Raw genomic sequence first — 24065 nt, forward strand, 5'->3', positions numbered from 1 at the left:
AGAAATTCTGACAGGAACCTCATACAGTCATTTATAGCTAGGATTATAGTTGTACAAATGCACATGACTACAGAGTGAACCGAGCCTCTGCCAGGATTCAAGTCTATTTCCTGAGGCAAGTGTTTTACCAAAGTCTCACTTGTCTGCAGATTACAGGTAATGTCTGTATTAAGCCAAGGTGCTTTGTGCTTGCAGAAGTGTAGACAAGTGTAGATAGAATTGGCACTATTAATCTACCACAACAGTCGTTATTAATCCAGCACTGGTTATAGGGAAATTCTTTTATTTTATTTCTAAAGTTTACTTGCTTGTGGAAATAAATATTTAAATGAATGTTAATAATTTGGTAATTGGAACATTTAGCAATCTATTAACAATAAATATCTGTCCTCGACTGTCAGGTATGCTTGATCTCTTCAGTTATTGCTGACTACTCCTCACAATGCGGGGAAAATGAGTACTTTAATCAGACCACTGGTGCTTGCCATGCCTGTCCTCAGTGTCAGTCAGGTGAACAACCTGTTTCGGTAAGTTGCATTTAGAAAAAAACTGCAAACATTCAAAAGTGAGCTGGACAAGTTTCTGACTGTGTCCACCATAACTATGTATAGAAGGTAGGTGGGGTATTGGGGAATGTGTCTCCCAGTCACCGCGGTCTCCTGGAACTTGTTTGATTGCCTTTGGTATTCGGAGAGGAATTTTAGAGTTTTTTTTTTCTAAATTGGCTTAGGGTTTTTCTCTCTGTTTTTTGCCTCTCCCAGGAGATTGCATGCTGGTTGGAGGCGGGTGGGAGAAGGTGTCACGGTGTGCATATGTTGCATCATGACAGTGTGGGCCAGGCTTGATGGGCCAGCTGGTCTTTCCTGTCCTTTGTTTTCGTGTGTTTGTAAATTGTAGTGTTTTTTTATTTAATGTAATATGAGTGGAATGTGGTGAACCTCTGTTGGAATAGAATTTATTTTTCTTTCCCTGTTTAGGACCTGCTTCCCCCGCCTCTTGCCGTGTCTGTCACCATCTCTTGCTCTGGAAAATATGTAGTTGGCATGCAAATACTGCTCTTTAGCTGACCACAAGGAAATGTGTCTTATCAGCTGAGGTGACTTAAAATCTCCTTTGCTTGTTGTTTGGAAATGCTGAGCCTCCTCTCAACACTTCCATCTGCCAAGATCAGAAAATTGCCATTCAATGATAAAATAATCCTCTCTAGTTGCCTTTTTTCATAGGAACAGCTGGCTTCAGCTATGGTTCTATTTTACCATTTACTGTTTGCAATGTTAACTATTGTTGTGATTATGAAGATTATCAGTGGTTGCTGGCCACATTTATAACCTAACAAGCATGACTCACATTACAATTAAATATAATTGTACTTTGAGACTGGAGTCATTATAATGATTCCCAGATTTGAGTTTTATCACATTTCTGTTTTAGTATTCACTAATGCAAGTTTCTGGTTATACTCTTCAAAACAACGATCTGAAAGTTTTTCAGGCTAAAATTCCTGGCCCCCATTTTAGAAAGCAGAATGAAATGCAATGATAGTATTTTGGTTATAAGAACAAAGACTGCATTGTCTGAAATTGCAAAAGCTTGGTGATCGGTTATGTATAACTCAGGCCATTTTCCTTCTGTCAAAATGAAGGAGTATAGCTGTAGATTCTTCATAATGCCCGAGACTGTGGAATTTCAAAATTGCAACTTGAGAATAGCAATAAATTATCAATAATATTGATTAAACAGAACATTTACCACTTAAGTAGTTTTAAAACCACTTCAGAAATTGCTGGTCTGCAAAGACCCACATCTTTCTTTACAAGTATGATTGAATCTTTTTGAAGATAAGACCAGTGTTCTTGTTGTAAATAAAGAACTTGCATTGATATTGTGCCTTTCATGTCTAAAGCAGGTTCACAGCCAATAAATTACTTTTGAAGTGTAGGTATTATTGTTAGGTAGGCAAATGTGGCAGCCATTTCTGCACAGCAAGGTCCCGCAAACAGCACGGAGATGAATGACCAATTAATTTGTTTTGGTGATAGTGGTTGAGGGATGTATTTTGGCCAGGACACTGGGAGAACTCCCTGCTCTTCTTTGAAAAGTGCTATGGGATTTTTTTTTACATCCACTAGGCTTCAGTTTAACATCTTATCTGAAACACAGCACCTTCAGTAATGCAACATAGTAGTGCACCTAAGTACCAGCCTAGCATATCTGCTTAAGCCTGGATTGGGACTTAAATCCATAACTTTCTGATTCAGAGGCAAAAGTGCTGCCACTGAGCCAAGCTAAAAAGTTTTCATTACAGTTAAACAATAATTTTAAAAAAGTATATAGAATATTTTTGTAAAATTATTGACTTTAAATTTATATAGTCTTCTCCCCCATATTTTAGTGGAGGCATTTACCCATTTATTTTAAACAGAGTAATGGCTCAAAAATAGTGGAGAGAAATTTCACATAAATGCATTAAGCATTGCTTTGCTATCATCCCATAACTTCAAGGTCATTGTTATTTTCTTCTTGAACCTATTTTAAAATTGTGTAATTTTTCTAATAAATATTAAAGATTCTTAAAAATAAACAAAAAAATCAATTCCTGTTGTTTTGTACAAATGTGTGCACAGGGAAACCTAAAAAGCCGATTCAGTACTGTCTAGATTAAAAAATTAAATCTAAATATGCATCTACATTAGTGAGGTTTTTATGGTAGAATTTCAATTCTTTATGGTCACGAAGGGTACAAGTACGTTCAGATTTCTTTTTTGGGAAATGGAATCAAGAAATACCAGAAAATATTTTCATGTGAAGGCACTTTATGCCTGCCACAGGAAATGAAAATGTCGCTCATTATTGGACAGAAGCAGTGAGGGGTTCTGTAATTCTTCTAATAGAATGTCATCAGCTGGCACTTTTTTTTATTCGTTCATGGGATGTGGGCATCACTGGCGAGGCTGGCATTTATTGTCCATCCCTAATTGCCCTTGAGAAGGTGGTGGTGAGCCGTCTTCTTGAACCGCTGCAGTCCATGTGGTGAAGTTTCTCCCACAGTGCTGTTAGGTAGGGAGTTCCAGGATTTTGACCCAGCAACAACGAAGGAACGGCTAAATATTTCCAAGTCAGGATGGTGTGTGACTTGGACGGGAACGTGCAGGTGTTGTTGTTCCCATGTGCCTGCTGCCCTTGTCCTTCTAGGTGGTAGAGGTCGCGGGTTTGATATGGGCTTAATATGGGGTGCAGCATATTGGAACACTGCTGCACTGTCCATGACCTCCACATGAGGAGTTGCCAATCACAGCCTTATTGCTGTATGAAGGTGATAACCAGAGTCCAGGCATTTCCCCATAAGGAGGAAGAGAGAATAACAGGATAAATTATCCTTACACACTGAGCAGTAAAAACAAGACTAGAAGCAGCCAGATAATAGTGCATAGTCCAGGAACATGTTAAGAAACCAAGACTAAATAAAAAAAGAAAGAAATTAATTATACATAAGTAAGACATAATTATATTTGCTACAGAAGAGGCAAGCAGATTTCATTGAAGTCAAATACAGTACTAGATCTTACTTTTGGAGTGCTATAGTTAGGAAACTATATGAAACCATATGATTTGTGGCATTATTACTATTCAATAATGTGTAATATAAACCTGTAGTTTTAATTCTCTCCCTAGACCACCCCAATTGCCACAAGTACAGGATTGCCGCATTTCTCTCACTAACTTGCCTCGGCCCCTAACAGGGCCTGAAATCATGGTGGCCTTGATTTATTTTTCAGTTTTTTAATGTCAACTTCTGGATTCATGTGTGTCTTTTGGAATGAGTGAAGGTGGGGGTGGGTAGAATGGTCACTTAAAACTCAACTGTGCTGCAACTTAAAAAACATTAAAGCAATGTTGAGACAGTGCACCAGAAATGTATTTAAATTAGTAAAGAACATGCCTGCATTGGTTCAAATTAAAAATGTCCAGCATCAAATTAAATCAATTTTTAACAGCATAGCACATCTCCCATAGCACCTCTGGAATGTGGGAGAAAAACTCAAACTCTTCCTTTCTCGATTTCACTACCATCAGTGCCACACAAGTAGAATAAGCATGTTAGATATTTTATTGGTAAAGCTGATAACTTAATTCTTGCATTGCACTGCTACAGTGCAGTCCTTTGTCAGTCAGATTTTTAAATACAAATCACCTTTGGCCCCTAATACATATGATTTTTTTTTAAAGAACTGTGGTTATGGAGTTAAGGATGAATCCTATGGCTGCCATCCTTGTCAGAATGGCAAATTCTCAAAGGGTGTATATCAGATCTGCAGAAGGCACAAAGATTGTGAGGGTTTCTTTCGAGCAACCGTCTTGACGCCAGGCACTGCTGACACTGATGCAGAATGCGGACCTTGTATCCCAGGGTAAGTGTTGTTGATTAAAACTTGCTGTTCTTTCTGGGAACCTAGCAATCCAAACCAGAAAAATATTGGCATCGCTCTAAACTTCTGAGGATCATTATGGAATAAGTAATTTCTGAAAACGCTGCAGTGGGTGGTTAAATCATTTGCTTCACATTCTTGTCAAGGATTTCAGTAACACTGGTGGCTGATATTGTGATTTATCAGTCACAGGTTATTAATTTTTTTCACCATGTAGTATATAGTATCTACATTAAGATTGTGTTTAGTTTCTTGAAGTAGGATTGAAAATGCAAATTGGCTACTACATCACTATGGTGACCACACGGAGTAATACAGATGGATGTATGGTGCATGCTAGGAAAAGAGTCGAGAAATTTAGTTTCAGCTGTGAGCTAATCTTCACATGAACTTTGACAAAAGGATAGAGAAAACTTAGCTGTTTGGACTATTTGATCAGATTTGTCAAAGATTTGCCTTTTCTGTCTGTTCTCCTCCCTCAGATTCATGTCCATGCTACGATTGCAGCAATCCCAAAATAAGCATTTCCTTTGTTATTGATATGATGGAAAACTAAAGGATTGAGAACAACCTTTTGATAATATTTATATTCACCTCTATCAGGGTGAAAGCCAGATTTAGTGTATTTAAAAGTGTACTACTTCTCCTACTCTTCATGTGTGTGTACATCAGCTTAGAAATATAAGAAGTATTTGAAATATATGCATACGTAGATGGTGAGAAGCAGCTTGCATGTACCCCTCTTACTATACCTGACATAGGCATTTCCAGTTGGTGCTATTTTAATGCCAATGGTACCCTAATAAATGGGTGACCACTGGCGACAAAATAAGGCTATTTGGAAAATCTAAGCCCATGAGATCTTTCTCAGGGATGTCCCAGGAAATAACAGGGGTGAAATTCGTCTTGGGCGATTGCACAAAACAGGCGATAGTGAATCGGCTGCCCGTTTTACACTCTGCCCGATTTCCTTTGCCAACCAGGTGGAGTGTAAGATGGACTGCCAATGTGTGATATCGCCCGTTTTGCATTCCGCCCAAGACAAATTTCCCCCCCAATTAATATTATCTGCATAGGTAATAGTTATGTGCTTTTATTTTTCTTAAAATATGTAAGTATATGCTATTTGGCTTGATAAAGATCAAAAATAGCAGATTTTATTTTCTGTTTTCCAGATATAACAATCCAAGGTAGTAGGTTGAGAGAAAATTATTTGTAGAGACAACGGCCAAGAAATTCAACTTCCGCCCAAAACAAGCGTGAAGTCGGCATCCACCTGTGCAATTTGCGCTGGCTTGAGGCCTGAGCCAAATTTGGGTTCAAACCTCATTTTAATGCCAATAGTGAGGTGTGATCGCCAAACAGGTGCCACGCTGCAGCTGACCTGTTCTGGAAGCGTGAGAAATTGACCGACTCCTACGTTTAGTTGACCGGCAGATTGGGTCCTGGGGGAGGTGGGGAGGCAATCCCAGGAGGGCCTCGATAGGATCGGTAGTGGGCCAAAGCTTTTTGTAGGTCCAAGCAAAGCACTCCTGCTTTTCCTAAGCCCAGAAAGATAAGAACTCAAAGTTTCCTGAACTGTTTTTTGAATGGCTGCTAGCAGCCCCTTCAAGGATCACAGATTGAGCCGCTCATCGCCTAGTACAACTTGACAGGGCATGTACGGCACCCTTTCTGTACCTAAGTTTTGTGATCGGGGTTTTACTGCGATCTACCTAGGACCCCGATTTGCATATTTAAGCAACCTTGTGCTTGTTTCAGGTGGGATGGGTGCTCACCCAATTACAGACCTGCCTGAATAGTGCAACAAAGGTGAGCCTGAGGTGCACCTCCCCCGATTTTCAACTGCTGGCCGTGCATTTTTCAGGTGCAAAACGGCAGCTGTGAGTTGAATTTCTCCCCGAGCGTGTCTAATTTTAAAATAAACATCATCTTACTGTTTAATCATTAATGTTTCCATTTTCAAATAAATCTTTAACGTCCTTGATGAATTTCCAATTCAAACTTAATGTTAGTATTGTGTTCCACATTTTATCTTCATTGTTTATTTAAACTAATAACAGATTTTGCAATTTAAGATTACTTAGAATAGAGGATTTTTTTTCTCCTTATCCTCCTGGGAGGAGATTTTAACTTTGGATGGACTTCAGGCGGGTGGTGGGAGGAGCACTCCCACTGCCCGCCCAAAGCCCTTGCTGAGAAACCCGGACGTCATCTGTTTACTACCAGTGAGCGGCAAACGCTGTTCTAGCACTCACAAGCAGCTCACTGGTTCAGAGGGAGCTAGAATTCCGGTAGCTACTCCACAGAGCTGAGCCGGTAGCAGCGTGTTAAGGGCGAGGGGAAATTGCGGGGGGAGAGGATCGCAGACAGACCAGCAGTGGGGTGGAAGATTTTTGTGGGGCCAGAAGGAGCAAATTTTGTTCTTGGCTTTTTCTGAGTGGCCTGAAGGGGTTCCTTTAAGAACCATTGTTTAGGCCGCTCAATGCATGGTAGTTAAAGGGTGGAGCACCACCAGGCATGCTTCATACATTGGACTTCAAAGTTGCGTTGGGATCCAATGTACGCCATTAGCATATTACAAGTAGGCTCCCACCTTTAACAGGCGGGTGCATTGCCTGCCCATGAAAAGGCATCACTGAAAATGCCAGCAAGCGAATCAGGAGCGGCAGCGGGGCCAGTGAATGTTATGTCACAATTTTTGGAGAGCTGTTGCCCATTCCTGTCGGGTGGGACCATGGCCCCGACCTCAAAATCAGAAACATGGTCTTTTCCTGTTGTAGTCCCGTGTCACCTCAGGCATGGTTTTTCTCCTGCTGTACCTTCCTGTCTCCTCTGGCACAATCTCTCTTCTGTTGTATTTTTTTTTCTCTCTCTGTCCCTCAGACCTGATCTTTTTCCTGTTGTGGCTCACTCTGTTTGAACTCCTTCTGCTGCATCTATCCCTCTATCTGTTTCTTTTGCCTCGATCTCTACTATTGTTTGTTTAATTGATTTCTCGGCCTCATTTTCTCGAATGCTGTTTTTGGATATTTCTGCCTGGGAAGTCCACCATTTTCTCTTTCTCTTTTCTCACTTCCTTTAGTTACTGTCAAAACAATGTATCTCGCGTTTTCATGTTTCAGCATTGCACCCAACGTTCTCCTGAATTATCTTTGAATACTCAATGCTTGTTTCAGGAGTAAAAATATATGAATATTTGAGCTGGCCTTGTTTCTACATTCCCATGTATTATTTGGATAACATAGTGTAACATTCTCACATTCAATAGCCCATTTCCAGTGAATGTTCAGTCTTCTGAGTTATGTCTTAGCGCTTTTACAAAAGTGACTAGGCCAGTAATCACAAGCATTACAGTTGGGCTCTGCTTATAAATTGTTGTGTGGAGCAGAAAACTAACACCATCAGCTTTGGCCTTCTACACATTTGTGGTCTGGCATCAATTCTAACACCACTAACCAGAAGGGACTCCTATGTTTCTCATTTCAGTTATACATACTGATACTGATACATTGGAGAGTTGGGAAAAAAAGAAAACATTTCACCTAAGAGGCCCTGACTTCGAATCAACTGACGTTCAAGTTTGATTATTGTCATTGAGCATGTTTTGGTCCAGGTTGTTAGACAGAGTGCTGATAAAATAGTTCATCTCTGAAAAAGAAATTAGCCATACAAGATAAATGAATATTGCCTCCAATACAAGATTGCAATAGCTCTGGCGATTAAAGCTTTTGGTTCCTGGAAATCTTTCACAGATATTGTCTCCATGTGTAGATAATGAGTTAGTACTGCAAAAACTAAATTGCTACAGATTAGATCAGACAAGAAGATCTTTATCCAAATCAGTCTCACTATCTCAGCACTGTTTTTCTCACTATACTAGAACTATACTTTTTACAGGTCCTTGAATCTAATTGGATATTGTTGCAGTAACAATATTTTGTCATTATTGGGAAAAGGCCATTACTCAAAGGACTGACTTAATTTATTTTAATTGAAAGCAGTTAATTGTTCATGAACAACAGTTATGATAAATACATAACATTTATCTTTACAAATTTAGGTGTCATGTACTGGATTCCATAAACAATCTGGTGCATACTTCATTGAAAAACATACTTATAATAATGTGGCCCACATACAAACTCTCCTTATGGCTAATTAAAAAAGGAAATCATATATAGTAGCACAGAGACATTTTTATCTTTAATCTACCTGTGCCTACGTCAGTTCAGGCTGCTAGCTTGCTTTGCAATGTGCTCAGCACCAACTGCTGACTTCATTAATATCCATAAAATCATCTGATCAGTCACGTGTTGATATACATGAATGCTTCTGGGAACCTTCATATTTGTTACTTAGCACTGATTTCCATTTAACAGCATAACTTTTTTTCCTGCTCCCATAGTAATGCATTACACAAATAAGATTATAGTAGAACTTCAAATATCTAGATAACTTGGGACTGGAAGGATGTTTGAAACTTTGAAGGGGCTGAAACTTAAGTACGATAACAATATTATATACCATGAATTGTTTTAATTTAAAACTTGCTGAATATTTTTTCTCTCCTTTTTTCATGGTAATTTTTTCATCTCCCACTCTTTTCCTGAAGGCTTGACTCTTTGCTGGTGTATGATTTCATGGGCCATTTTCCATTGGTTAGCAAAGACAGGTAGTATGGCAAGGGCCTTCACGGTCGAGCATGAATCTGGACTCACCAAACACCTACATACGTGCAAGGATCACTAGTTAGAGATCAAGAGCAGGAACTGTCATTGATTTTCCCTTCCCTACTCCAACAATTACTTGAAATATGTGTTCCAGAGTGCGTTACGGATTGGATAAATGAAACTGTGCACCAGCACAGCAACAACAACAACTACTTGCATCATTTATATAGTACCTTTAATGTAGTGAAACGTCCCAAGGCACTTCACATGAGCGTAATCAGACAAAAATTGACACCGAACCAAAGATGGAGACATTAGGGCAGGTGACCAAAAGCTTGGGAAAAGAGATAGGTTTTAAGGAGCATCCTAAAGGAGGAGAGAGAGGTGGAGAGGCGGTGAGGTTTAGGGAGGGAATTTCAGATCTTTGGGCCTAGATAGCTGAAGGCACGGCTGCCAATGGTGGAGCGATGGAAGTTGGGGATGGTCAAGAAAGACGAGGAAGGACAACAAACTGTGATCACAGTCACAGAAGGTATCACTTATGACTTTGACAAGAACAGTATTGTGGTTGGACAAAAACCAATTTGCTTGGTCTCAAGCAGAGAATAATAGGAGTGCTGGGTGTATAGTTACTTTGGAAAGGAAGGGAAGATTTATGATAGGGTGATAATTAAAAAAGGTGGAGTAGTTTAAGGGTTTTTTTTAAATGGAGAGTGTGACAGCTGTTTAGAAAGAGGAAAAGACGATATAAGGGGATAAAGGCAAGTTGATGATGCTGGTGAGCAGTGGGCTGAGGAGGGGCTATCTGGTGGTTAAAGCTGCAGGGGAAGGGAGTGAGGGAGAAGGTGGCGGTCTCCACAGATAAGATAAGTTCATTGAGAATGAAGGGTAGATGGAAAAACTATGAAATAAAGGTCGGGTGCGGGCATGTTTTGGGGAAATGAAGAAATGTGAGATCAAAGCAAAGGGATAAGGGGGCAGAGGTATTTTTGCATATAGACTCAATTTTGGCAGTGGAGAATAGAAGATCAGAGTTACTTCTACTCTCCAATATAATTTTGGAGTAGTAGGAGGATTTTGCCAGGGAGAGGGAGCAGCAATTAGTCTTAATATGACTTGTTGATGAACAACTAGGACAATCGCATGCTAGGTATAATTGAGTTTACAACCCAAGAATTTGAGGCCATGGAGGCAACTGTTAAGCCAAGGGAGTGACGGGGATGAAAGATGATTAAAGGGGCACTGAGGCCAATTGTAGCACTCCTACCAGCATATCTGCTGAGATCACCTAAATCAGCACAGATTGGGGAGCAAACCTGTGTGTTTCCTGGCTGGTATAGCTCAGCTACTGACTGCTTTAACCAGTTGTTGGTCAAGAATCTAATTAAATGTAATACTGTGATAACTACAACAGAACATGAGAAATTTACAGTCTGCTTGGATGACAAACATTGGTCTAGAAATATAATTACCTGAACGTGGAGCCAGGAGGTGCAGGGATGCTCCTCCCAGTGATACATTCAAACCATGGGCTACTTTCAGTCACTGCTCCCCCCTCCCCAATCACCACATTCACCTTCCCTGATCAAGACCTCGAACTCCCCCCCACAACCCTATCACCACCGACACCCTCCTCCCGATTGCCAATCTCCCGGTCGCCTTCCCTTCCCCTTTAAAGACATACCCGAGGGCGCTGCCAGCGACGCAGCGGCATGATATTCTAGGCCTCTTTGCCAGTGAGTTGCCTGCAGACACCCAATAAGTATCCGCAGCTCGCCAGTGTAATTTAACAGCGGCCTGAGACTCAATATCAGGTGAGCCTCAGGCGTACTTGTTCAGGCACAGAGATCGATCCATGCACCCCATTCACCAGCAGGTTTTCTACCTTGCAGTGCATTGTTTACCAACATAAGAGGTCAGCACTCTTCGGCAATTAACCTTATAGACATCATCATTGGAGCATTTCCATTTCAGTTTTGATTTGTAACATCAAAATTAAACCAGATATTTAAAGGAGACAAAGAACTGTCTGGCTTTCCATTGATGAGAATGTTCAATTCAAAGCCGGTTAATAGTACTGTTATGTTGGGTCGGACATTGTAGGGTGATTAAGACTGAAGGGATAAGCATCGTATAATAAACTACAGGTGTTATATTAACCCTGTTGCTATCAGATGATTGCAGTATTACAGTATTTCTTACAGTAGCATCTGATCATGTCAACAGTCAGGGGATGTTGCAGATGATTGCAACATCCCCTGACTGTTGACATGATCAGATGCTACTGTAAGAAATGCAATAATGTGTGATGGAGTTCTGCCTCTATGTTTGACACAAACCAACCAGTGATAAAAATTAATGTGAAACATGGGCTCATAATTATCTGGACATTCACCCAGAGCACTGCTGCCTCAGAGGCAAATGTTACAAAATCCTGTTTACTTTCACGCAACGGCAGCTCAGCATTTTAAAATAAATGATGCACAACCTCAGCTCAGTGTCTGAGATTCTGAGGGCACCTTGCTGAGGTTGTGCAGCATTTATTTTAAAACAAGCTGACAGAACTTCCCCTAGATTTCTCAATTTCTACTTTGCCATATTAGTTATTGGATATTGTTTGTCAAAAGATGTGTTTTTTAAAGCTACCAAGAACATTGTCATGAACAGGTGCAGAAAATAATCAATAAGGTTAATGGAATGCTGGCCTTTATATGTAGAGGACTGGAGTACAAGGGGGCAGAAGTTATACTGCAGCTATACAAAACCCTGGTTGGACCGCACCTGGAGTACTGTGAGCAGTTCTGGGCACCGCACCTTCGGAAGGACATATTGGCCTTGGAGGGAGTGCAGCGTAGGTTTACTAGAATGATACCCGGACTTCAAGGGTTAAGTTACGAGGAGAGATTACACAAATTGGGGTTGTATTCTCTAGACTTTAGAAGGTTAAGGGGTGATCTGATCGAAGTTTATAAGATATTAAGGGAAACAGATAGAGTGGATAGAGAGAAACTATTTCCGCTGGTTGGGGATTCTAGGAGTATGGGGCACAGTCTAAAAATTAGAGCCAGACCTTTCAGGAGTGAGATTAGAAAACATTTCTACACACAAAGGGTGGTAGAAGTTTGGAACTCTCTTCCGCAAACAGCAATTGATACTAGCTCAATTGCTAAATTTAAATCTGAGATAGATAGCTTTTTGGCAACGAAAGGTATTAAGGGATATGGGCCACAGGCAGGTATATGGAGCTAGATCAGCCATGATCTTATCAAATGGCGGAGCAAGCACGAGGGGCTGAATGGCCTACTCCTGTTCCTATGTTCCTAAATAGTGGAACCTATTGAATTCCTAATGTTTGAATACTGTAATTGTGTTTATTGGTGATTGGTGTACACTGACAGGATTTTCTTACTCTTTGCTGTTCAGTGATTTTGGCATAATCTTTAATTTGTCACACAGTTATCCACTGTTCCTTGTGAGGCACTATTTTGTGCTCAGTATGCTTTGTTAACATATATATGGTCTTTATTTACAGTTACTACATACTGGACAATAGATCAAGAAACACCTATACAAAGGTTTGCCATTCCTGTGCACTGGCACCTCCCAACACAAAGGAATGTGAGTCACCTCTTGAGCATATAAATAATTCAAAAATATATTTCAATGTTCTCCCCTCTACAATGATTTGTGCTAGGTCACCTTCCACAGACTATTTGACCAAAGTGCATATTACAGATTAGTCTAATCCAGTCCTCACCCAACATTGTAATCTATGAGGCTAAATGTAGCAACTTCTCTGCCACGCTGGCTGAAATAAGCTAAATCCCCACAGAGCGGGAATCAAACCTGGAATCTTTCTGATCTATACGGTTCAACAGCACACCATGGAGGTGCATTTAGCCAATGAGCCATCAGAGCGCAATAGATTTTTTATAATTATGATTTTGTGGAATTAGCTGGTACAGTTGGGTTAGAAAAGAGTCTTTTCATTTCAGAACCTGATTTTGAATTAAACAAAGAGAGGGGATGAAAACACCTTCTCACCGATAACAAGAAAAAGAAACTGGGAAAAAATTGAAAAAACAAAGAAACCATGAAATCTGCAGAGACAGAAAGTCTGAAATTGAAACAGAAAATGCTGAAATCAGTGGATCGAGCAGGTTCTAATATGGGCAGCCGATCTGCTCCAAGACAAAATTTATCCCAATAGGTCGTTGGTCCTGAAAAGAGAAAAAAACAAGCCATTGCCATCAGTGCAGATCCTACCCCTACCCCTACCCTCCCTCCCTGGCCTCCCCCTCCTGTCAACCCTTCCAGATACTTTTGTTTAAATTTTGGCTTTAAAAAAATCTAGAAAGGAGACCGCTCATTTTAAGTGCTGGCAGAATGGGAATCCCTTCTTTGCATGACAAATATAACTGAGAAATAATTTAAGATTTGAATAAACTTATCCAGCATTGCATAATTCCAAATGGCATTGCTGAGTTAATAAGGTCCTGCTCACTATCTCTTTAATATTCAATGGCTTTCTGCTGCAATATTTAAGCAATAACATATGCATATATTTATTATACTGGACATTTGAGCAAGGTGGTTAATTGCGGGGTGAAACCTGAGGCGGAGTCATTCAATTACCCAGCCTATCCCTACAATGGTACACGCATACATGTTAGTGCTATTGTATTCTTTCTTTCTCTTACCTGTACCAAGAGGACAGACAGATGGCCCTGCTCCCAGGCCTCTGTAACTGTAACTGTAACATGCAAAAGAGGGCACAGGGTAACCTGTGAATCATACACATAAACATACATATGACTTACCATTCCATTGGTAGATTCATCTTAATTATGAAGACATTTTTGATATTTTCCTGTTTGGAAAAAAGGGCTGCTAGTGTCAGCTCTGACGGTCAGTAGAGGAGACTCAGCCTGTCCCTCACAGTTGTGTTTAATCATGTAAAGGTATTCTAATTCAAAGACTTGTTTGGACCCAATCAAAACACAAAGTTGCCTTAGGTATGAATGAATTAATTCTTTGAACAAGATAGAATTTAATAGGCATTAACAGCAGCAGATAACCAGTGTTGTTTGTTGTTTATTGTAATGTATATTGGCACCAAACAAAAAACAAGTAAGAAACTTGTTTCAATTTACAGTGCACTAATTATTCTGCTATATTGAATTCTTGGAAAAATGCACACACTGCTTTTTAAAAAAAATACAAAAGAGTCTAAAACTGTCTAAAACAACACTATGAAAATAAAAGCAAGATGTGTCCCATTATTTTCTCTGTGCTTTAATTTTAACAAATTTGTAGAAGTCTTTACAAACAAGGAGTTTGTTAAAAATAAGACACAGAGGAAAATATTGGATAAGCTGCTGTTTGAAAATAATAAATTGATCTGTGCATTCTAAGCATAGAAAATTGTTGAATTTAAGCCAGTGTCAAATTTCAACTAGTGTATGGTAATGTTCATGTTATTTGAATGTTCAAGTAAAGAATACACTTCCTATTTTAGATTCTGAAAGATGAAATCAACCCATCATTAGTTCTCCTCCACAGTATATAAGCACATGTACAGTACATTGTTGCTGTATGATAGCTTCTATTTTTATTCAATTAATGTTTTAATAATCATTATTCTGACTCATTCTGGAACCTACCAACTTAAATAAATACAATTCTTGCCCAAAAATATGATTCAAAGTTGATATATTATACTTAATAAATTGACATTATTTTCTTTCCAAATTTGTTTAACTGGTAAAAATGATGATGGTGGCAAAATATACATGAAATAATTGAACACTGCATTTTGTGTCTTGCTTTTATATTAAAAATAGGTGACAATCTCTATTATTGCTTCATAGGCTTGGGCATTACTCTGTCTTCAAGTATTTCAAGCAGTACCACAGTTATCAATGCAAACCCTCCCATACTACAAGAAACTCACAAAGGTAAGACATCACTTGTTATGGATGTTTCATTGTCATATAAACTAACAACTTTGTGCTTGAAACTTTATAAATGAAAATATATTCTGGAGGGCTGTTGAGTTGGGCGTTCACTGACAGGGTGCATTTATATAGTGCTTCTCAAGTGCAGAAAGATCTCTCAGGGCACTTTATAATGAAGGAAAAGGGATACAATGGATTTGAGAAAGGGGGCGGGGAATGGAGAGGCTGGCTGGGTGGGAAGGTGAAGGTTTTGAGTTTTCAACTCTCAGTCATGGAAGAAACCCAAACTGACAAAGCTATTTTAAAGTGGTAGTGAACAGAAAATTTATGCTAGTATTCTAGGTTCACTTTATATACATAGAAACATAGAAACAGAAAACAGGGGCAGGAGTAGGACATTTGGCCCTTCGAGCCTGCTCCGCCATTCAATATAATCATGGTTGATCTTCTATCTCAATACCATATTCCCGCTCTCTCCCCATATCTCTTGATGCCTTTTGTGTCTAGAAATCTATCAATCTCCTTCTTAAATATATCCAGTGACTTGGCCTCCACAGCCTTCTGTGGTAGAGAATTCCACAGGTTCACCACCAAGTGAAGAAATTTCTCCTCATCTCAGTCCTAAATGTCCTACCCCATATCCTGAGACTATGACCCCTCGTTCTAGAGCCCCCAGCCAGGGGAAGCATCCTCCCTGCATCCAGTCTGTCCAGCCCTGTCAGAATTTTATACGTTTCAATGAGATCCCCTCTCGTTCTTCTAAACTCTAGTGAATACAGGCCTAGTCGACCCAATCTCTCCTTATACGACAGTCCTGCCATTCCAGGAATCAGTCTGGTGAACCTTCGCTGCACTCCCTCTATGGCAAGTATATCCTTTCTTAGGTAAGGAGACCAAAACTGCACACATTACTCCAGGTGTGGTCTCACCAAGGCCCTGTATAACTGCAGTAAGACATCCTTGCTCCTGTACTCAAATACTCTTGCAATGAAGGCCAACATATCATTTGCCTTCCTAACTGCTTGCTGCACCTGCATGTTTGCTTTCAGTGACTGGTGTACAAGGACACCCAGGTCCCTTTGTACGTCAACATTTCCCAATCTATCACCATTTAAATAATACTCTGCCTTTCTGTTTTTCCTTCTGAAGTGGATAACTTCACATTTATTCATGTTATACTGCATCTGCCATGTACTTGCCCACTCACTCAACTTGTCTAAATCGCCTTGAAGCCTCTTTGCATCCTCCTCACAACTCACAACCCCACCTAGTTTTGTGACATCAGCAAACTTTGAAATATTACATTTGGTTCCCTCATCCAAATTATTGATATATATTGTGAATAGCTGGGGCCCAAGCACTGATTCCTGTGGTACCCTACTAGTCACCACCTGCCACCCCAAAAAAGACCCATTTATTCCTACTCTCTGTTTCCTGTCTGTTAACCAATTATCAATCCATGCCAGTTTATTACCCCCAATCCCATGTGCTTTAATTTTGCATACTAACCTCTTATGTGGGACTTTATCAAGGGCCTTCTGAAAATCCAAATACACCACATCCACTGGTTCTCCCTTATCTATTCTACCAGTTACATCCTCAAAAAACTCCAGTAGGTTTGTCAAACACGATTTCCCTTTCATAAACCCATGTTGACTTTGTCTTCATATATACCTTTCAATACTTTATACACATCAGTGAGGTTCCCCCTTTAAGTTTTTTCTATCTGGACTGCAGGGCTTCTCTAGCCTATCCTCATAGCTCATTCTTTTTATACTTGGGATCATTCTTGTTGGTCTTCTCTGCACTCTCCCCAGTACATATAAGCCCATTTGAAGCATGGTGACCAAAACTGTATGCAGTATTCCAAGTGTGGTCTGACGAAGGCTTTGTAAAGCCTCAGCAGGAGTTCTGTAGACTTATACTCCACTATTCAAGCTATGTATTCCAACATTCTGTTTGTTTTTAAATTGCTTCTCCACATTGATTTGTCATTGAAAATTAGTATTGTACTGTTACTCCCAGGTCCCTTTCCCCTATATGTACATCGTATAGGGCAGTATTAAATTTCATTTGTAATTTATCTGCCCAATTGCACAACTGATTTTAATCATTCTGCAGTCATTAACTACATCCTCTGTATCTACTGCTCTCCCTACTTTAGTACCATCTTCAAAATTAATAAGCTTGCATTTGATACCTGCATCCAAGTCATTTATGTAGAGAGGAAGTAATAGGGGTCCAAACAATGTCCCTTGTCTTACACCATTAACATCTCCCCCCCCACAGTATGGCACTACATCTCTACACGTGCAAAGATAACATGATTATCGAAGTAATAATCACAAATAGTACAATACCTTTTTTACAGAATTATAGCATCACCACAGTATCTGGGTTCAACTTAATATTATGTGGCTCAGTTCAGAATTACATGCTCATAGCCTTATTTGGGTTCAACTTAATGTAACAACCCTCAGCTTAGCAGCATAACTGATAGCAATCATATGTTTGCTATTTAAACCTATAGTATTAGCAAAAAGGCTTATGACCTCATTGCTCTGTAAATGGATAGACCATTGGATTCAACATGAATCCTGTTCTATAGTGATCTGATTTTGTCTATCTCCCTCTCTGTGATTCAAACTGCATTTAGGTTATTCCTTCAGTGAGCCATCTGCAATCAACTTTTTTTTTCTGATTCATCAGGTGTATTCTGCTTTTTAATTGTTACTGAAAAAACTGGTCACACTATCCATTAGACATCTCTGAACTGAACTGAATGCTCTCAACTTTCTAGTTCTTCTCTTGTTCTTAGTTATATTGTGGTGTAGATTGTTGGTGTTGGTTGAAATGAAATGTTTTAGTATTTAACAATACATTATTGTGGTTTCATTAGTAAACCTCCTAGTTAAAAATGAATTGCATTTTTAAATTCATAGAAGCCAGCTATCTACAATGATGATGATCCTGATGTTTGTGTTCCAATATTATCAGAGGTTGAAGTTTTCAAAGTCATTGTATGCCAGGAGAGTACTAACATTCATAACTCGTAAAGAAAATTCAGATATTTATGTATTTTTTTCCTTGAATTCTGCCTTTCCTTAGTAGATCAGGCTGGACAAGGACACCTGGGCACTGCTTTGATAATTGCCATGTCCACCATATTTATAATGGCCATAGCCATTGTTTTAATTGTTCTTTTCTACATTTTAAAGACAAAGTCTTCTACCCAGGGTGAGTATGGTCATGTTACTGTATTTTACTTAAGAAATAAACTTTTTTAATTTAGTTTTTATTTTGACAAAAATCTAAGTATACCACTCTTGTATTTTAGCCTGTTGCAGTGGCCATTCTGTAAAAAATGTTGAAGCTCAGATCAACAACCAAGAAGAAAAGAAGGAAGTACAAGGTAAGAAAAGTTCATCATTATCTACATTAAGACTTGTCCTAAGAGCATCCAATCCTATCCAAAATATAGGTCATATCATTTCAATATACGCATCCATTTCAAGATTTAAAACCTAGTGGATATAAGTATGGAGTTACAATAACTGAAAATGATTCTGATTTTGAGACTCAGAGGAAAAGTTTTGAATAGTGTTGATTTCCTAGACTTGTTTCTGACAACACAGGTTGTAGTGTGACACTTTTTTCTTTATATTTTTGCTCCTGGAATATCTGTAAGATCCTGAGAGATCTGGGTTTTCCACTTTTTGAAATTAAGCACCGATTCACATCAGTACAAGTGTTGTGTTTTAAAACCCTTATGTTTCTCTTTGTAATATTTTCCCTCTTTTGTCGGATCTCCCCGTTCCAGACAGCCACCCACCTTCCTCAGCTGACAGGGTAGTTTGGAGACCTGTGATTCTGTTCTTTGACTAGGAGGCGCATGGGAGTAACTGGCACTCTAATTCTCCTTCCCTGCCTATAGCTTTTCACTGCCTCCCTACAGTGCTACAGTTGAGATCAGGAACTCCCCATGTGTCACATTTTGAATGCAATCTGTGGCACAGTATGTTGATGATGTATTTTGATGTTTTTGATGTATTCTATTGAGAAAATCCTAATACTTTTGAATCCAAGGTTTCTCTGTTTATCCACAGCTTTCAGGGTTTTTCCATTAAGTGTATACTTCCATTCCATGTATTTTTCTCCCAAAATGTATTGCCTCACACTTACCCACATTAGATAGAATATGCCACCTATCTACCCATTCCGCTAACCTGTCTATGTCTTCCTGAAGTCTTTTATAGTCCTCACTGTCAAACCTCCAATTTTAATGTTTCAGCAAATTTCGAGATTATATTCCCTATACCCGTACCCAAGTCCCAATCATCTCTATACATGGAGAACAAAAGTAGACCCAGCACTGACACATGGGGTACGCCACTTGCAACCTTACTCTTAACTTCCTGACTGATATTGCCTTGTATTTGAATTGAATCCTTTACCATAATGAAGGACTTGCCTGAATAAAATTTGTCTTAAACAAATACTGTTCAATGTCTACATTCATACTAGTTATCTTTTAGGCCTTGAATCCATTTTCATTTTATTTTTTGACAGAAAATGTTGTAATATTCTCTGAGAAAGGTGAATTTGATAATAAACTGAAGGCAGTTCCACCTAAGACTGTGAAAAAGTAAGTTAATTTGCACCAGTTTCTGTAATTTACGTATTTGTTGTTAGCCTAAGGTTTTTAATATTAATAGTAAGCATACAACTCCTGCCAACTGATATAAATTTAATAATGGATGTTCTTAGCACATTATTATTAAGAAAGAACATAAAAGTAGAAAACCATTTTTGTTTTATATCCACCTGAATCTGCAATGACTCTCAATTGTGGGATTGCATTCTATTTAGAAAAAAAAATTCGAAGCTCTAACAACACATACCTTTCTTTCTAAATATTTTATCCCCATTTTGGTTAGACAGACACATTTGCCAGATGTACAATACAGTCCAGGTCTCCAATTCTAAATTTGTAAAAATATTTGGGCACTCATTCAACTTTACAGCCTTCCCTGATGCCTCTGCCCACATACCAGAGAAGCATCCGGTGTATAGTGGTCACTCATCAGCCCTTTACTAGCTGCTGGCACCCTACAATGTGGCTCTGGTGCTTCTGGCACATCACGAGATGCACATGGATTGTCCACAGTAAATTGTGAAAATATTCTGAACTCCCTTTAATCAGGGAGATCAGCTCATTTGTGCTCAGGCATATATAGCGCCTATCCAGTATCAGTGCCAGTGGCTCATGATGCACGGGAAGCACCAGAGCTGCATTATCAGCCCCTGTATATGTTAAACATCTGTTAGTATATTTCTAGAAAGGTACTTTGAATATTTTTATTCCATTATATATTTCCATTGATGTGTGTTTAGAGTACTGAGTGTTCAGTATCTATGGAGTTGTCAGTGAAATGGGCTGACTAGTTTATTATGTGAATAGGGCACAATATGGGGGAAAAGGAAAACCAGGGAAATTGAACTCATTCAGAACTCTGTAAGACACTGTTAATATTTCTGTAGTACTACACTGATATAACAACAAGAGGGGGAAAGGAAGGACATCTAAAGCTAGAGCTCCCTGGATGACTAAAGATATAGAGATTAAAATGAAGCAGAAAAAGGAGGTTTATGACAAAATTAAGGTTCATAATACAGTAGAGAACTAAGCCGAATACAGAAAGTACAGAGGAGATCTAAAAAAGGAAATAAGATGGGCAGAGAGTATGAGAATAGATTATTAGCTAATATAAAAGCGAAACCAAAAGTCTTTTATAAACATATAAATTGTAAAAGGGTAGTCAAAGGAAGGGTGGGACCGATTAGGGACAAAAAAGGAGATCTTCTTGTGGAGGCAGAGGAATTAAATGAATACTTTGCATTGGTTTCACTAGAGAAGGGGATGCTGCCATTGTAGCAGTAAAGGAGGTGGTGGTAGCGATATTAGATTGGATAAAAAGAGGAGATACTTAAAAGATTGGCAGTACTCAAAGTAGAAAAGTCACCCTGTCCAGATGGGATGCAACCTAGGTTACTGAGGGAGGTAAGAATGGAAATTGCAGAGGCTCTGGCTACAATCTTCCAATCCTCCTTAGCAATGGGGACAGTGCCAGAGAACTGGAGGATTGCAAATGTTACACTCCTGTTCAAAAAAGGGTAGAGTGATAAACACGGCAATTACAGGCCAGTCAGCCTAACGTCGGTGTTGGGGAAACTTTTAGCGACAATAATTGGGGACAAAATTAATTGGCACTTGGAAAAGTATGGGCCAATAAATGAAAGTCAGTACGAATTTGTTAAAGGAAAATCATGTTTGACTAACTTGATTGAGTTCTTTGATGAAGTAACAGAGAAGGTTGATGAGGGTAGTGCGGTTGATGTTGTGGACATGGACTTTCAAAAGGCATTTGATAAAGTACCACATAATAGCCTTGTTAGCAAAATTAAAGCCCAAGGGATTAAAGGGACAGTGGCAGCGTGGATATAAAATTGGCTAAAGGATAGAAAGCAGAGTAGGGGTGAACGGTTGTTTTTCAGACTGGAGCGAAGTATAGAGTGGTGTCCCCCAGGGGTTGGTATTTGGACCATTGCTTTTTTTGATATATATTAATGACCTGGACTTGGGTATAGAGGGTATAATTTCAAAGTTTGCCGATGACGTGAAACTCAGAAAAATAGTAAACAGTGAGGTGGATAGTAGCAGATTTCGGAAGGACATAGACTGGTGAAATGGGCAGACACATGGCAGAGAAGTGTGAAGTGATGAATTTTGGAAGGAAGAATGAGAAAAGGCGATATAAACTAAATGGTACAAATTTAAAGGGAGTGCAGGAATAGAGAGACCTGGGGGAGTATATACACAAATCTTTGAAGGTGGCAGGACAAGTAGAGAAGGCTGTTAAAAAAGCATATGGGGTCCTGGGCTTTATTAAAAGAGGCATAGAGTACAAAAGCAAGGAAGCTATGCAAAAACCTTTATAAAACACTGGTTAGGCTGCAGCTGGAGTATTACATTCAATTCTGGACACCACACTTTAGGAAAGATGCCAAGGCCTTAGACAGGGTGCAGAAGAGATTTACTAGAATGGTACCAGGGATGAGAGACTGGAGAAGCTGGGGTTGTTCTCGTTAGAGCAGAAAAGGTTAAGAGGAGATTTGATAGAGGTTTTCAAAATCATGAATGGTTTTGATAAAGTAAATAAGGAGAAACTATTTCCAGTGACAGAATGGTCAGTAACACAGATTTAAGGTGATCAGCAAGAGCCAGAGGCAACATGAGGAAATAATTTTTTACTCAGCGAGTTGTAATGATCTGGAATGCACTGCCTGAAAGGGTGGTGGAAGCAGATTCAATAGTAACTTTCAAAAGGGAATTGGATAAATACTTCAAGGGAAAAAATTGACAGGGCTAAGGGGAAAGAGTAGGGGAATGGGACTAATTGGATAGCTCATTGAAAGAACCGCACAGGCACGATGGGCCGAGTGGCCTCCTCCTGTGCTGTATCTACTGTGATACTATTATACTATCAGTCAAGGATGAGAAAAGACCATTTGGCCTATTTAAGCACAGTTCTCTGGTACACTAACTTTTCCATCATAGCATCTAACTCTATTTTGAAGAACTCCAATATTTTAGCCTTGACTACCCTGCCTACATTACTATTTTAAGTAAATATCAGGGCTGGTTACAAGATTTAGCTGATTACCCTTAAGCTTAGTGTTTAACTTCTTCTACATAGAGATGCAGAATGAAGAAATAAATATGTTTCAGTGCATAGATAAATCTTGATGTAAATTATATTTTTTGCACAATATTTCCTGTTGTGTTCATGTTGACAATGTGTTTTCTTCCCCAGTGAAAATGATGCTTCCTCAGAAAATGAGCAGCTTTTGAGTCGGAGTATGGACAGTGATGAAGAAGCTGCATTAGACAAGCGGGGAATGTCTGATTTATGCCTCCTGTCACTGGTTCCTTTAACGAGAGATAAATCAGCAAACAACAAAGCAACTGGGGTAAGTCTTTCTACATGAAATAAAATGCAGACGGGATCTGGGAATATTATACATTACTCCAGAGATATATTTGAAAATGTACAGCAATTGAAGGAGTCACCACAGAGGCACACCACCTAACTCATCCATGATCAGATAAAGCATTTGATCCTGTTCCCACTGCTATTCCTGGTATCCTATTTCTAGAAAGATGCAAGCTTTCAGATGATACGTTAGACCAAGCCCTGTCTGCCTATTCAGATGGGCATAAAATATCCCACAGCTCTATTTGAGCTGGTGTCCAGAACAACATTTATCCCTCAACCAACGCCACCATTTATCGCTTTTGCTGTTCATGGGACCTTGCTGTTTGCAAATTGACTGCCACATTTGCCTATGTAACAACAATGACTACTTTATTGACTGTGAAGAACTTTAGCACGTGCTGAGGGTGTGAACGGCGCTTTATAAATGGAAGTTTCTTTATGTCCATTTAGCAGAGCGGATGCAGGCTATCATAAGTGATGGCAATATAACTCTTGTTTTCAAGGTGACAAATTCTAGTGCTGGGAAATGAAACACTTTTAAGAACATCAGAACATAAAAAATAGGAGCATGAGTAGGCCATACAGCCCCTCGAGCCTGCTCCGCCATTCAATCAGATCATGGCTGATCTTCGACTTCAACTCCACTTTCCTGCCCGATCCCCATATCCCTTAATTCCCTTAGTGTCCAAAAATTTATCGATCTCAGTTTTGAATACACTGACTGAGCATCCACAGCCCTCTCGGGTAGAGAATTCCAAATATTCACGACCCTCTGAGTGAAGAAATTTGTCCTCATCTCTGTTCTAAATGTCCGTACCCTTATCCTGAGACTGTGTCCCCTAGTTCCAGACTCTCCAGCCAGGGGAAACATCCTCTTAGCATCTATCCTGTCAAGCCCTCTTAGAATCTTATATGTTTCAATGAGATCACCTCTCATTCTTCTAAACTCCA

At 39.4% G+C, this 24065-nt stretch overlaps 1 protein-coding gene across 1 annotated transcript in view; it reads left to right on the plus strand.

Moving 5' to 3' along the window:
• Positions 1-24065, plus strand: part of edar (ectodysplasin A receptor) — a 74836-nt gene that overhangs the window by 44885 nt on the left and 5886 nt on the right. Inside the window, exons 3-10 of the mRNA XM_067985434.1 lie at positions 402-527; positions 4228-4409; positions 12633-12718; positions 14971-15057; positions 18166-18294; positions 18395-18469; positions 19627-19702; positions 22932-23088. Of these exons, the coding sequence (XP_067841535.1) occupies positions 402-527; positions 4228-4409; positions 12633-12718; positions 14971-15057; positions 18166-18294; positions 18395-18469; positions 19627-19702; positions 22932-23088 (918 nt within the window). The remainder of the gene's footprint in view (positions 1-401; positions 528-4227; positions 4410-12632; positions 12719-14970; positions 15058-18165; positions 18295-18394; positions 18470-19626; positions 19703-22931; positions 23089-24065) is intronic.

The sequence above is a fragment of the Heptranchias perlo genome, chromosome 6 (genome assembly GCF_035084215.1).
Source record: "Heptranchias perlo isolate sHepPer1 chromosome 6, sHepPer1.hap1, whole genome shotgun sequence".
NCBI classification, from domain to species: Eukaryota; Metazoa; Chordata; class Chondrichthyes; order Hexanchiformes; family Hexanchidae; genus Heptranchias; species Heptranchias perlo.